At 35.7% G+C, this 15,754-nt stretch overlaps 1 protein-coding gene across 1 annotated transcript; it reads right to left on the reverse strand.

The window, feature by feature from the left end:
• LOC107646732 (protein ALP1-like) lies at positions 11,437–12,141 on the reverse strand. The gene is made up of 2 exons (XM_021105784.1): positions 12,018–12,141; positions 11,437–11,923 (listed from the first exon to the last, which is right to left on the reverse strand). The coding sequence occupies exons 1-2, from the start codon at positions 12,118–12,120 to the stop codon at positions 11,481–11,483; spliced, it is 546 nt and encodes a 181-aa protein (XP_020961443.1). The 5' UTR covers positions 12,121–12,141; the 3' UTR covers positions 11,437–11,480.

Raw genomic sequence — 15,754 nt, forward strand, 5'->3', positions numbered from 1 at the left:
TTCTCTTGAATGCCGCCATCATTCTAGCTTATGCCACGAAGATTCTGGTTAAGAGATCTAAGAGATACTCATTCTAGCTTATTTCATGTAGAACAGAAGTGTTTGTCAGGCACGCGTTCATAACGGAGAAGGATGATGAGCGTCACACATAATCATCACCTTCATCACGTTCTTGGGTGCGAATGGATATCTTAGAAGCGAAATAAGATGAATTGAATAGAAAACAGAAGTACTATGCATTAATCTTTGAGGAACAGCAGAGCTCCACACCTTAATCTATGGAGTGCAGAAACTCTACCATTGAAAATACATAAGTGAAAGGTCCAGGCATGGCTGAGATGGCCAGCCCCCTTGATCTAAGAACAATGCGTTCAAAGATGATCCTAAGATCCTAAGATGATCAAAACGATGCCTAATACAATAGTAAAAGGTCCTATTTATAATAAACTAGCTACTAGGGTTTACATGAGTAAGTAATTGATGCATAAATCCACTTCCGGGGCCCACTTGGTGTGTGTTTGGGCTGAGCCTGAGTGTTGCACGTGCAGAGGCCATTTGTGGAGTTGAACGCCAGTTTCGGTGCCAGTTTGGGCGTTCAACTCTGGTTTTGGATCCTTTTCTGGCGCTGGACGCCAGATTTGGGTAGAAAGCTGGCGTTGAACGCCAGTTTACGTCGTCAATTCTTGGCCAAAGTATGGACTATTATACATTTCTGGAAAGCGCTGGATGTCTACTTTCCAACGCAATTGGAAGCGCGCCATTTCGAGTTCTGTAGCTCCAGAAAATCCACTTTGAGTGCAGGGAGGTCAGAATCCAACAGCATCAGCAGTCCTTTTTCAACCTCTGAATCTGATTTCTGCTCAAGTCCTTCAATTTCAGCCAGAAAATACCTGAAATCACAGAAAAACATACAAACTCATAGTAAAGTCCAGAAATGTGAATTTAACATAAAAACTAATGAAAACATCCCTAAAAGTAACTAGATCCTACTAAAAACATACTAAAAATAATGTCAAAAAGCGTATAAATTATCCGCTCATCAGTTTCCACCCGCTGCTACATCTAATATTTTCAGAAAATAGACGAAGAAGGATTTGAAGACTTCACTGAGCATTAGACATTTAATTTTGTATTTTTAGAATGCATTTGTGTTTAGTTATTATTTTCTCTCGCCCTTATTATTGTTATAAAGTTTGTACCGAGGGATAGGAATTATTTGTTATATCTATATTAATATGTATATAAAAGTGTATTCGATGTATTTCATTCATGACTATTGATGTAACTATTGGATTGTAGTAATTATTGGTTTTATTGAGATGAATGGAATGTATGTATGTATATTTATTTGTATATAAAAAATGCCTTTAGTTTTAGATTTTGTTCTTAGAGGCTCTTATAATATGTAAATAGGTAATACAACGAACTCAAGTAGTACTTTTACCATTGGCAATATCATGACTTAAGCATGATATTTTGATAGTAAGGGTGTTATATTATGGTATCACAACAGTCTTTCATGTAGAGGCTAAGGAGTGGACTGACTATTCTTCATTGCATACTCTGGATGCCTATCATGCATTAGGTCTTGTCAAGGAGACAGGAATTAGAGCTGTATGCGCATGACTGTCTTCTGATTAATGCTATTGACTTACCTTTACATAATTCGTGGTATTAAGTTTGGCTAACTTAATATCGTTGAATTGCGTATATCTGGACGCTAATAGATTGTCAAACACAACTTAGAAATACTAAGAAGCTAGTGAAGATATGTTGAGGACGTTAGAAATCAAAGGAAGTTAGAATTAGAAAACTATACCTACGTAAATGCTAAGTTACTTGGATATGATTAGGAATTGATTGAGGAATTGTTGTGTTGTTGGTTGAAATGATTGCTTGCATGATTGAATTGCTTGATTTTGTATGGGTCTTTAATTCTTGGAAGAATTAACTGCTTGATGTAGATGTGGATTTTGAGAATTTCAAGGGGTTGTTACTTAAAGTAAAGGCGGTAATGTTAAAACTAAGGTTATCCATTCGAAAGAGTTTGAATCGAGTTAAAGTCAAACTATACGATAATAAATCTTTTTAAAATTTTGTGTTGCCGAAACTTAGCCGTAAATCATGTCCTTAACCTATAATAATAAGATAAGCAGTGTTTAGCATGTTGTCCAATAACATTAGAGCATAGCCACGATAACGGCGTAGATCTCTTTGAAGAGAGTTCTTGTTTATATAAAAACTAAAGTTTTGACTTAACAAATAATTGATTACTGTTTATTAAGGTTGGAAAGAGGTCCAAGAGAATAATGATAAGAGTAAAGTCTTAATTCTTCTTGATAAGAATGGTTGGTCATTTTGGAGATTTAGAAAGTGAAATCCATGATTGAATGGCGTTGCAAGAAGTTGGGGGAGTATTAAATTTTGGAAAAGATTCTCATTAATCCTATAATTCGGAAGTCAATATCGACCTAGTGAGTTAATTTAAAAATTGAGGAAGTGCTAAGCCTTGAGTAACTCAGGGAACCAAGGATTAATTTAAGTGTCAGATTTGTAGGATTAGTGTTTTACGAAGTTCAATGGTTAGAGTGGAGTTAGAGATTGGGAATTTGAGATGCATGATTAAAGCTATATGGATCGTTGATGAACTTAATTGAGTTGAATGTAGTTGTGCTTAAGATTTGTAAAGTTGTAATCTATAACTAGAAGTGAGGTTAGTGCTTTCTCGAGCCGTATTGGATAGTTAATAGAAAGTAAAGGAAACATGGAGATAGATCACGTTAAAGAGGTTAGATATTTGAAGTGAAAATTGAATAAAGATTTGAGTTGCGCAAATTGTTGTTGATGGATGTAATGAGTTCGGAAGAATTCATGTTTGAGGTTCGAAGGACTAAGGATCTAAAGTTGAAGGGGATCACCGTTTCTCGAAAACTCATTGGAAGCCTATGAGAGAATAAAAAAGGTTATGAAGTTGGATACATTAAGAAGGTTGATGGACCGAAAAGAAAATTTGAAAAGAATTGAAGTTAAGAAGCTTTTGAATATAAGATGAGGTGTTAAGAATGATGCTAGATGTCCAAATAAACTTAGAACGAAGTGATGAATGAGTTGGAAAGCGGCTAATTTTGAGTTGTTAAGCGAACCAAAGCATGCGTATGCTACCCACATCATTCATTTTAACACGAACTTATCGAGCCTATCCTGTAATTTTTCTATACCTCATCAATTTTCAAGGGCGAAAATTTTTACAAGATGGGTAAAATGTAAGACCAATAATTTTTAAAAAATTTATTATAAGCCAATTTCAATTTAATTTATTCGTTAAAGACTTTAATTTCAAAAATTATTTTATTAAAAGTAATTAAATTAGGTTTTGATAATTAAATTAGGATTTTTATCTAATTTTACAATTATTGGATAATTTTCATATTTAAAATTTAAAGTTTTAGTAATTAAAAATTAATGTGAATTTTATACGATTCAATTTGAATTTTACTATGATGCACGGACTCGGGACATGACACGACACGGGACATGCGGACACACGAAATTTAAAATCTTATAAGATACAGGGACATGACATATATATAAAATATAAAGTATTTTTTAGATAAATTATAATGAATTTTTGATATTTTATTGGTATTAAAATATAAAATAATTTTTAACTGTTTTTTATGTCTTCTTTTAACTCTATAAAAGTATTTAAAATATTTTTTATTTTAATAAATAATATTATATATTATTTCTAAACTCATTTCAAGAATACATGTTAAGAATAAGGCTGGACACGCTGACACGTGATAGTATTTAGGTGTGTCCAAATGTGTCAGGGAAAGAATTTTTTATTTTTTATTAAGACACGGTTGGACACGGTAGACACGCGTGTCGATGAGTATTGTGTCCGACACGCGGACATGGCAACTCAACGAAGTGTCCGTGCTTCATAGGAATTTTGAGATATTGAATCCAATTTTTATTAATAAAACAAAATTAAGTAGAGTATCTCTAATTTCAAATTAGAGTACTTGTTTAAAAAATCAATTGGCAAATTGATAAATAAAACGGTATTCTTAAGGTAATTTTAAGGATCAAATTAGGGTTCAAATTACTACTTTATCCCCTAATTTTATTAAAATTACCAAACCCTAATTAACTCTAAAATCCCTAATTTTCACATTTGTCTTAACCCAAATCCTAATTTCACGCTCACTTTCCTAACCCTAACCCTAGCTGCCATTCACCTCACATACTCAACCCCTCCTCCCCCTCCCCCTGCCATGGACAAAAAAAGAAGGGAAAAGAGAGAAGAGAGAGCTGCGCTACGAGGGAGAAGAGGAAGAAGAAAGAGAGAGGAAGGAGGAAGGGATGTCGCCGGTGGGGCTGGGAGCCATCGTTGTCGTTAATTGGGAAGAGAGAGAGAGAGAGAGCAACGTTGAGGGAGAGAGAGACGCGAGCCAGGAACCGCGATGCAAGGAAGAGGAAGGATTCGCCGCCATTCATACTCATCGCGGCCAGTTTTATCGCCATCACTGCCAGAGCTATCACCGCCACCATTTGTTGAAGCCGTCGCGTCGCTGAGCTGCATGCCACTGTCGAGCCCGAAGAGAGAGAGAGAGAATGTGATCGTGAAGAGAGGAATGTGCGGTGGTTTCTCTCGCCACCATTGCGGTCATCGGAGCTCGTCAGGAGCTGCCGCAATCGCCATTTAGGTCTGACCAAAAGAGAGGAGGTGATGGTGGCGCTGCTGCATGCGAGAAAGAGGGGCAAGCTGTTACGTCGCCACCGGAGCTCTTTGCCACTGTTCTGCTCGCCGGGTGTCATTCTTTTGTTTTTTTTTGGTACAGTGAGTAGCTCTTGTCTCGAAACTTTTACCGCTGTTATTCTATTATGAGTTATTGAGAATCTTACGACGTTAATGTCTTAGGGCTGGCTTACCGAGGTTGCTTGCTGCGTTTGTTGCTATCGCTGCGTTATGGCGGAGCTTCTGTGGACGTTGCGGATTGTTGCTGCTATGAACTAAAAGAAAAAAGATTTAATGCATTTAATTATGCAAATTACAGTTATTTGAGGTAGGAAATTTTACTTAAACTCATTTTTAATTTACAGAGTTATCATAAATCGATATCGATGCGAAATGCACATTTTTCTGAATGTGTGAGTCTTGTGGATCGAATTAGACTGTTTTGGAGAAATGGAGTAAAATTGATAAAGGATTAAAAAGGGATTAAATGTTCTAATAATAAAATTAATTAGTAGCAATTCTTGAAGCTAAGCCTCTTGGTAGGTAGATTAGGATCTGAACAACTTGTTTGTTGTCCTAATTTTTGAAAATTTACTAACTTAATGATAATTAAAGATAACAAGCCAAGAATATTCATGTTGAGAAGTTTTTTGGTATTTGAAATGGTTGAGAAGACTTGGATAGTGGTTTCATTCAGATCGAACCCTTGAAGGGTGGAAATATCCGAATTTTAGGGGAGATTCTGCCAAAATTTTATAAAACTTGAATGCAAATTGAATAATAAAGATAATGAGAGAATATATAAGTAATTAAAATTAACTTGGGAAGTTTTTAATTGGGAAGTTGTTCGGTGGATTAATTGACTTGATTGGGTTAATAATAAAAAGAATATATAAGTAATTAAAATTAACTTGAAAAAGAAGTGTAATTGATTAAAGAATTAAAAAGGCTAATTAATTATCAACTTAAGGGCTAGAAATATTGCATAAAGAATGAGAGAATATTCGAATTGGGTGAGTTATTAAGCAAAAATTAGATGAGACTAATGGTAAAACAAATGAGTATGGCTTAGGCCTGGATTTGGCTGAGTTTGATATTGATTGGCATTCGATATTAGATATGATAAGTGAAATTTGTTGGTTGTTTATTACGTCGAGTTATGGTTCTATTTTTAAGGATTTTATGAGAATTGAAAAATAAAGAATTTGTTGACATGAGAAGTAAAATGCAAAGTCATGATCGTTTAGGTGTTATTGATTGATGTGAATAATAACTGTAAATTTTTCTCGGGTTGGTTAAGGCATTAAGGCCTTTGAGGTTTATGATTTTCGAAGTTCGAATTAATTTCGAGGAAATGGGATTTGGATTTAAATTTAGAAATGTACTAAGGCCCTAAAGCATGATTTAAGTCTTAGGATGAACCTAAGCTTTAGTTGGGTCGATCTGAGTAAGTTCAGAAGAAAGTGATATGTAAGTTGATTTTTCGAAGGGTATATATGAACCCGATCGTGTATTTTAAAGATGAAATGAGATTATGATTGACGTTGTGAGGATGGTGGTTCGTCCCACCCACGGTGAAGACGGTGGCTTGGTTCCATTCACGGATTGATGATATGATTAATAAAATTGATGAATTCGAATTGCAATATTAATGGATTGCCTGGCAAGGATGGTGGTATCATCCCGCTTGCTCAGTACATTATTATTTTGTGGGAATTGTGGTTTTATCCCACCCATGGTGAGGTTGGTGGTTTTATCCCCCTTACGGCTTGAGAATAACCAGTCTTGTGATAGATGTGAATATAAAGAATTATGATTTTGGTTATGATTATGATTATGTTTGATTGAAATATGATTATGAATTAGCAAGGACGGAGGTTTTGTTTCGCTTGCGTGTTTGTGATTGATGATGATTATTGATTGGCAAGGACGTGGGTTTTGTCTCACTTGCGTTATTGATATTGTAGGGATGGTGGTTCATCCCACCCACGGTGAGAATGGTGGCATAGTCCCGCTCGCGTATTGATTTGGCACCTTCATTGGGCAAGGATGGTGGTTTCATCTCGCTTGCGGTGTAACGTGGGAATGGTGATTTTATCTGGCCTATATTTTCTCGGGTTGCAAGGTAAAACAACACTCCCCATTGTTTTTGGCATGGTTTATACCTTTAGGGGAAGGTGAGACGACACTCTCTGTTGAGACAATGGTAGCATGATTTAATTCCTCTTGGGGATGTTTACTGAGAGACTGATCTGGGAGTTGCCAATCGGATTTTGTGTAGGGTTTGTCATAATACCGACATATGAGCTCATGGCCAGTAGGACAGGCATGCATCATACTGTATTTATTTATACATTGCTTGAAATTATTTGTTTGTTCTTGTGTGTAATGTCAATACGTGTGACTGTTTGCTTGATTGTTTGATTGTTTGCTTGTTTGCTGTTTGCTTCTTGTGATTTAATTATTGGTACGGAATTATGGGGGAGTGATAATAGACTTGAAGAAAGAGACTGACTGAATAGTAAATTTAAAAAGGAATAGAAAGTGAATAATATACCTCGTGGTTAGATATAAGAAAAGTAAATCGGTTAATTATAAGAATAGAATAATTTAGAAAAGGAAACAGTATTGAGAGATGAGTTATGAAATAGTTACTATGAATTATAAAAGTTTGGAGGATAAAAAATTTTCAAGGGAAGGATTCATAAGACAAGAACTGAACACCACCTTAAAATAAACATTATTTTATAAGAAGGATATCTCCTTGATAAATGTAGCATCACAGTTCATGAGCATACTTTTGAGAATTTGAAGCACTAGACTTGAGATATTGAGACTGATCACCTTAATATCTATTGTTTGATATGGACAGGACTCAAACGACGTCTCGTGGATGTAGACAAGGTCGAGGGCGAGGATGGAAAGGTAATATAAGGTAGCGTTTGGTAGAGAGACAGAGACTGAGAGACAGATACTGAGAGACAGAGACAGAGAGACAAGAATTAAAATAAATCTCAGTATTGTGTTTGATATAAAATATCGTTCAAAATATAATACAGAGACTAAACTAAATGAAATGACCAAATTATCCCTACTAATTAAAAGAAAAAAACAAAAATAAAACCCAAATCCAATCCTTCAGACAACCATTTCCCCTTCCTCCTTTCTCAATCCCTAATCTCCCGTCAGTTCACCCAATTTCGCCGCGTCAATCTCTTGCTTGGCTTCGAGTTCGCCGTCGACGAGGAAGCCTTGCCACCGTTTCATCAATTCCTTCACTTACGGTTCTCTCCATCTGTCTCTCTCTTTCTCACGTTCGATCTCTCTCTCTCTCTTGCTCTCTCTCACTTTCTTCTGTTGGTTGCAGAGGCAAATTGGTTGCTATTCATGCTGGAAACAGGGGCTATCCTCCGAATAAGGTATGTAAGCTGATGATTATGATAATTTTGATACCAAATTTTTGATGATTCGATGATGACACTGATATGAGATAGTTAGCATCGTTGTTAACTTTGAATAAAGTCACGATTTGAAAAGTTGTTTTCCACAGTGAGTGATTTTGAGTTTGTGGTGTTTGAAATTTAAAATGAGAAAATGGTTACATGGTGATTGAGTTTTAGAGCACATAACCTAGTCTGTCTTTGCTGTTTTTCATTGTATTTCAAGAACCAAAATTGCTTGCAGTTGATATGCTTATTGGTTGCAACTATTTTACTCTGCCAAATTGCTTGCAGTTGATATGCTTATTGGTGGAGGATGTGCGTTTCCAGATTGATTCCAACCCTGTTACTGCAAACCATTGCAAAATTTATAGGATGAGGGTTATCAATGAAAATATGGAGGACAGTATGTCTGTATTCTTGAAAGATACGAGGTTGTTGCCATTTTTTTTGGATTTATTTTACATGCATTCTACCGAGGTGTAATTTACATGTAGCTTGTCCCACCTAGTGGTATAGATTTATTATTTTTGTTGTATCATCCATTGCCAAGTCATTTTAATTTTTTTCTGAATCTGTTGAAGATGTGTCATTTTGTATTTAAGTGCTGCAAGATGTCTAATTTGGAATTTGTCTTGATCCCTTCATATTTTGTTTTTTTGTTTAGCACAAATGGGACTTATCTGAACTGGGAGAAATTGAAAAAGAATAATGCTGCTGTAAAAGTTCATCATGGAGATATTATATCATTTTCAGCTCCGCCTCAACATGGTAATATGAGTTCCTTTTGGAATTTAGTGATTCTATTATGATTTTATCTTTTATACCAATCCCACCATTCTACAACTCACATATGTGATGAATGTCATAATTTTGCTATGCTTTGTTGCAGGATATTGCTTTGAGACAAGTTTATTCGATTGTATAAGTTATATTGTATCGAGATTGATACTGATTTTCTTTTTGCTTTAACTTTTCCCCCCTTGTATGTAGAGGAGTTCATTTCTGAAAACAAGAGATTGAAGGGTTTAGGCATTGGTGCTCCTGAGGGTCCTATATCTCTTGAAGATTTCAGAAGCCTTCAAAGATCAAACACGGTGTGTTAATTTTGGTTTCTTTGTTGTGATAGGGCTGAAGCTATAAAAAAGTCCATTGTGAGATCTCTATTTACTAAAATATCTAAGCTCTTTATGCACACTATATTTCTTTTACTTGTGTTCTATTTAATTATTATGCTTTTGTATTCTCTTTTGCTAAAATCCTACAATCAAAATTCAAGCTATTTTGGCTTAAAGTTGAAGTTAATTTATTTCATCTACAGATCTGTTACATACGCTATCATCTATTTCGAGACATTCAAACTTCATTGAGCACACCAGTGAAAAATCCAAGCAAGCTAATGATATACAAGTGAGAAACCTAGTGGATACATAACTTATGCATCAGAGAATCTTTTGAAGGCAAAAGGAACTACAGATTAAGTTATAGTGTTGGGTTTTAAATTGCAGCAGGAGTATTTGTGTGTAATTTGTTTGTATTTGTAAACATGTTGTAAAAGCATGTATAGGAATGAATTAGATTGACTGATTTGTTGACATTAAATTGTTGAAATTAGATTGGCTGTTTTGGGAAATTCTTGTATTCTTTACCTAATTCCAAACAAAACAACTGCAAAATCAGATCCAACTAAAAAGGTATATTATCATAATATCATACAAAGCATTTAATATTGATGGGAATAACAACTTGCTAATAACATAAATGGAAGGAGACTGAATTTAGCATATTGAACTCATTAATATAAATTCATGAAGCATTAGTTTGAATATTCAGTATCTAATATTACCTTGAAAATTTATGAAGCAATAATTTGAAAAGTCAGAATCTAATAATAACTTGTGAATTAGGACATTTCACCTAATAATTTATTGAATTCATAAAAATAATTAAATCATCCTAATAAGTTAATGAATTCATAAAAATAACTACATAAAAATAACTAAATCATCCTAAATTCATAAAAATAACTAAATCATCCTAACTATGTTCAACAAGAATCGTTAACTAGAAAAACTTATTCTAATTGAGAATGGATTGCACATAACCACTCTTCTGAGAATTCTTCAAACCCCAGAAAACCTTCTCCATCTGTGCATTATTAACAAACTTCACTGCAACCTGCACCACCTCATTGTTATCGAATCCAAGCTGTTCAAGCTTCTCACCGACCATGAACTTCTCATTCACCCCAGATAGAGCATCACCAAGAACTTGGGCATTCCTTCCTTGTTCAGCAGTCGAAAATTGAACCTGTTTAACCATCCTCTCTAGAATATCATTTTGCTTCCGCTTCTTTCCCGAATGCCTTCCGCTAGCTGCACAAGCATCAGAGTGTGAACCTGCTCCTTGTCCTTCATGAAAACTTACATTTGCTGACATTCCAAAATCATCCAAACTTGGACAATAATCTTCCTCCTCCTCTTGAACTTGCTCTTGTGCGTCAAAACCACTGACTGTACTTGCACCCGTGGCTCGATCCTTTCCGAATATACCCTCTAATCGGTGGAACAAAGGAAATGGCTTACCAGGAGTATAAAATTTGGTTGGGTGTGCCTGTGATGAAACTTACAGAAGTTAGCATACATATTCTAAAGTCACTAATAAAATAATTTCAAGTAAGTTTGTTAACAACCTTCATCCACGCATCAAGAACGTCTCTACTGTCAACATCTACGTACTGTTTTTCAAAATTCCACCCAAATCCACTGCATGCCACCATCTCAGAGGCATATTGATACTTCTCCTTCAGTCGCTTATGCTTATTCTTGCAATGTTTCGCAGTTACCGTACAAGTTGGGAATGCTTCCAACATCTTCAAGGCTAATTTTTTAAAAGTTCCTGGTCTGAATTGTCCACAATCAGCTTTCAAACCATCAACAACACACTCCTCCATGAAACCAACAAATACTTCAGTTTCTTCATCAGTCCACATGCGTTTGTCCATTGTCATCTAAGAAGAAATGTAACATGCAATAAGTTGTACAATCCATTAAAATCAAACATCACCTATGATAATAGAAATCTAACAACGCAATAATTAGTCATATTAATAATTATGAATATTACAAACAAGGCTTATAATAACCATTTAAAAATTTCAATGACAAAAAATCCAACAAAACAATGGAAAGTCTTTCGCACACAAATTTAGCTATTACATCACAAGTTTCATGCCAAATTAAACAAGGAGATTCAAGTTGGGCCTATAATCTTTGCTATTCCGTACGACTAGTTCGTCACTCTTCGTACATCTCAATTGCAATGTTGTCACGACATTGTGTCCACTCATTCGTATTTTCAACCACATCGATCAACTCATCTGGTGCTTCCTCTCCGACGGGCAGAAATTCATCTAAGAAGCTAGTTTGCTCTTCCGGATCCATATCCATGTTCTTCCGAAAAAAATTTTGCAACAGACAACAAGCAATTATGATCTGCTTTTGTGTTTTTATAGGGTAAAAGCTAGGACTTCTTAAAATTGACCATCTCTTCTTAAGTAATCCAAAGCATCGCTCTATGACATTCCTAGCAGAAGAATGCTTTCTATTAAAATACTCCTGGTAGTTGCGAGGTGCACGTGTTCCTTGAGCCCACTCTCTAACATGATAGCAAGTGCCTCTATATGGTGCTAGGAACCCAGGACCATTTGTGTAACCCGCATCCACTAAATAGTAATTACCTATAAATATTACATACAAACAAAATAAGCTCTACAACTGTGCAGTCAAGCTTAATGTCAAAATCTAACTTATGACTTATAAATTAGATATTACCATGAGGTATCTTGAGACTATTACCACGAGTGATTGCATCTCGAAGTATTCTTGAATCAGATGCCGATCCCTCCCATCCACTAAGTACATAAATAAAGCTCATATCTCGGTTACACACTCCTAGGACATTAATACATATTTTACCCTTCCTTGTTCGATATCTTGACTTATCAGACTCGGGGACTGTCACCTCTATATAAGTGCTGTCTAATGCTCCCAAGCAACTCTATAATTCACAAAAATTACAACTTTTAGATAGACAATTCTTCCAGGCTTAAAACAAATTACATACATAATCCATTTAGGTTTACCTTAAACTTTCTCCATGTTGGGTCTATGCAATCCTCTTCAACCGGTGATGCCTTGGCGAATAACAAGTTTTGCATACGTATAATAGCCTTTAAAACCTTATTGAAATACTTACTAACTGTTTCCCCAGACCTACAAAATCTAACTTATAGACTACAATTTTTCTTGTGATGAGCTAAGATAATTAAAAAAGTTGCAACTTGTTCCGGCAAGCTTACTTGACCATCCTCACAAAGTCCTCCTTGGACTTGAAGCAACTCGCATAAATTAGCAAAGGCATTTGTGTTCATTCTTAACTCCTAAATACAATTCCTATCACCCTCACCAATAATACACTCTAAAGCATCACGTCTAATTCTACTATTCATTCTTCCGCCTAATGACACTTCCCCACTACTTTTATTCCTAAAGTACACAAATAATGTAAGAACAAAGTTCAACATCAAATTATCATGCTTCAATCTCATCGTTTAATAAAAAGAAATACATCGTTTAATAATCTCCGACTGCTCCATTCCTTCCTAACAAAATTATTTCATACAAAATAAGCATAAACATTCAATTTACTCAAATCAAAATCTAAACTAGATATAATCATTCAATGTCTTTTGTCACATGTACTTGAATACGAAATGCACTTATTATGAAGCTTTAATTTAAATTTATTTTGCACCTACTATGAGTATGAGCAGTTGAGTACACCTCCATATCCAATTCCAACAAAGTTTGCAATCCAATTTTATAAAAAAAATACACAAACTCTGTTATTCATTACTCAAACATATCTCGTTGAATAAAATTATAAAACCACCAACAAGACATAATACTCTGTCTCAGGTATAGTAGGTAACCAGGTAAGGGCATAGGGCATTTTAGTTTCAACAAGAAATCAGCACACAAAACTAAAAAGGATTGACATTCACAATAAGAACAGGTCACAATCATATCTTTAGGCCTTTGACCTCACACAGTCACGCAAACAGCTCAATGTAACCCTAAAGAAACAGCTAGCAAGATTAACTACATGAAAGCCAACTGCACTACATAACATAGTGAGGAATGAAATCATATGCTTAAAAAAGTTGAGTAAAAAGAGAAAGAAAGATATTTTGTACCATGTGATCCTATATTATGTGTATCCCCACTTGTCACTATCCACCACAGAATGTAAATGTATGAGACTTAAAAAAGGTTGGTGGAAGCTGATATTTTCTAATCACATTCAAGATGAATAGCTAATCCCCCATTTCATAGGCATCATAAATAATAGTTAGAATGGACAACGATGCGGCCAATACCGGAGACACAAACTTCTTTTATCAAAGGTATATCACAATACACTTTAACTTCAAGCAAAATATTATCATCCGATATAAGTAGGATAAGAGAATAAAAAATTGCCAGGCTATATGTATAAACTTAGGCATGGTTAAGGAAAAGTGTAAGTGATGAGCGGATAATTTATACACTTTTTGGCATTGTTTTTAGTATGTTTTTAGTATATTTTAGTTAGTTTTTATTATGTTTTTATTAGTTTTTAATTAAAAATCATATTTCTAGACTTTACTATGAGTTTGTGTGTTTTTCTGTGATTTCAAGTATTTTCTGGCTGAAATTGAGGGACCTGAGAAAAAATCTGATTCAGAGGCTGAAAAAGGACTGCAGATGCTGTTGGATTCTGACCTACCTGCACTCGAAGTGGATTTTATGGAGCTACAGAAGCCCAATTGGCACGCTCTCAATTGCGTTGGAAAGTAGACATCCAGGGCTTTCCAGCAATATATAATAATTCATAATTTGCCCGAGATTTGATGACCCAAACCGGCATTCTAAGTCAGCATAGAAATCCTGGCGTCAAAACGCCAGAACTGGCATAAAAGCTGGAGTTAAACGCCCAAACTGGCACAAAAGCTGGCGTTTAACTCCAAGAAAAGTCTCTACATGTGAAAGCTTCAATGCTCAGTCCAAGCACACACCAAGTGGGCCCGGAAGAAGATTTCTGCATTAATTACCTATTTCTGTAACCCTAGGCTACTAGTTTTCTATAAATAGGACCTTTTGCTATTATATTTTCATCTTTCAATTCATCTTTTGATCATCTTTGAATCATGTTTTGATGATTAAACCCTCTTTGGAAGGCTGGCCATTTGGCCATGCCTAGACCTTTTGTTCTTATGTATTTTCAACGGTGGAGTTTCTACACACCATAGATTAAGGTGTGGAGCTCTGCTGTTCTCGTGAATTAATGCAAAGTACTATTGTTTTTCTATTCAACTCAAGCCTATTTCTTCTCTAAGATATACACTCGTTCTTCAACCTGACGAATGTGATGATCCGTGACACTCATCATCATTCTCACCTATGAACACGTGCCTAACAACCACTTCCGTTCTACTTGCAATAGTTTGAGTGCGTATCTCTTAGTCTTCTGGTTCATGACGCATGGTTGCCTCGCCTGACAACCGAGCCTTCCATTCCATGAGATCAGAGTCTTCGTGGTATAGGCTAGAATCAATTGGCAGAATTCTTGAGATCCGGAAAGTCTAAACCTTGTCTGTGGTATTCCGAGTAGGATCTGGGAAGGGATGACTGTGACGAGCTTCAAACTCGCGAGTGTTGGGCATAGTGACTGATAAACCCATATTTCATGAGTTCTTTTGTGCTTAATTAGAGTGATTTATTCAACTCTTCACCTACTTATTCACATTAATTGCATGGTTTTACCTTCCCTTCCTTATTATGTCATATTGTGAAAAACATGTTTCCTAAGCTTTAAAAATTAATTATTTTAATTACCTTTATTTCCATTCGATGCTGTGATTAGTGTGTTGAGTAGTTTCAGATTTTCTAAGGCAGAATGACTTGAAGGATGGAAAAGGAAACATACAAAAATGGAAGGAGAAAGCAAAACGGAGCTTTGAAGGGAACTGGTATTCACGCGATCGCATGGATGATGCGATCGCGTGCCAGAAGCAAAGAAGCAGCGATGCGGCCGCATGACTGACGCGACCGCGCGCCTTAAGCAGAACGCATATGACGCAGTCGCATGACTGACGCGGCCGCGTGGCAAGAAAAAGCTCCAAATGACGCAATCGCGTGACCCATGCGGACGCGTGACAGAAGCCACGTATCAGAATTTACAGAATACGCCCCCAGCAAATTCTGAAGCCCTTTTTGGCCCAGATCCAAGTACAGACAGCATAGACCAGAGGTTATAAAGTGTGGGAATGCACCCATTCAAAGGAGAGCTCGCCAATTTCTAGTTTTCATGATTTAGATTTAGTTTAGAGAGAGATTCTCTCTCTCTTTTAGGATTTAGGACTTCTTCTTGTTTTGGGAGTAACTCTGGATCCAGGTTTTAATGTTCTTTTATTTTAGTTTTACTTTTATTTATTTATTCCAACATTTGAATTGATTATTATAATTTG

Source organism: Arachis ipaensis, chromosome B06 (assembly GCF_000816755.2).
Source record: "Arachis ipaensis cultivar K30076 chromosome B06, Araip1.1, whole genome shotgun sequence".
NCBI lineage: Eukaryota > Viridiplantae > Streptophyta > Magnoliopsida > Fabales > Fabaceae > Arachis > Arachis ipaensis.

Bases quoted from the DNA above. Each gene is read 5' to 3' on its own strand.
- LOC107646732 (XM_021105784.1), bottom strand. From the start codon at position 12,120: ATGAGCTTTATTTATGTACTTAGTGGATGGGAGGGATCGGCATCTGAT. The intron at 11,924-12,017 runs GTAATATCTAAT...TAATATTTATAG, and splicing joins TAGTCTCAAGATACCTCATG to GTAATTACTATTTAGTGGAT.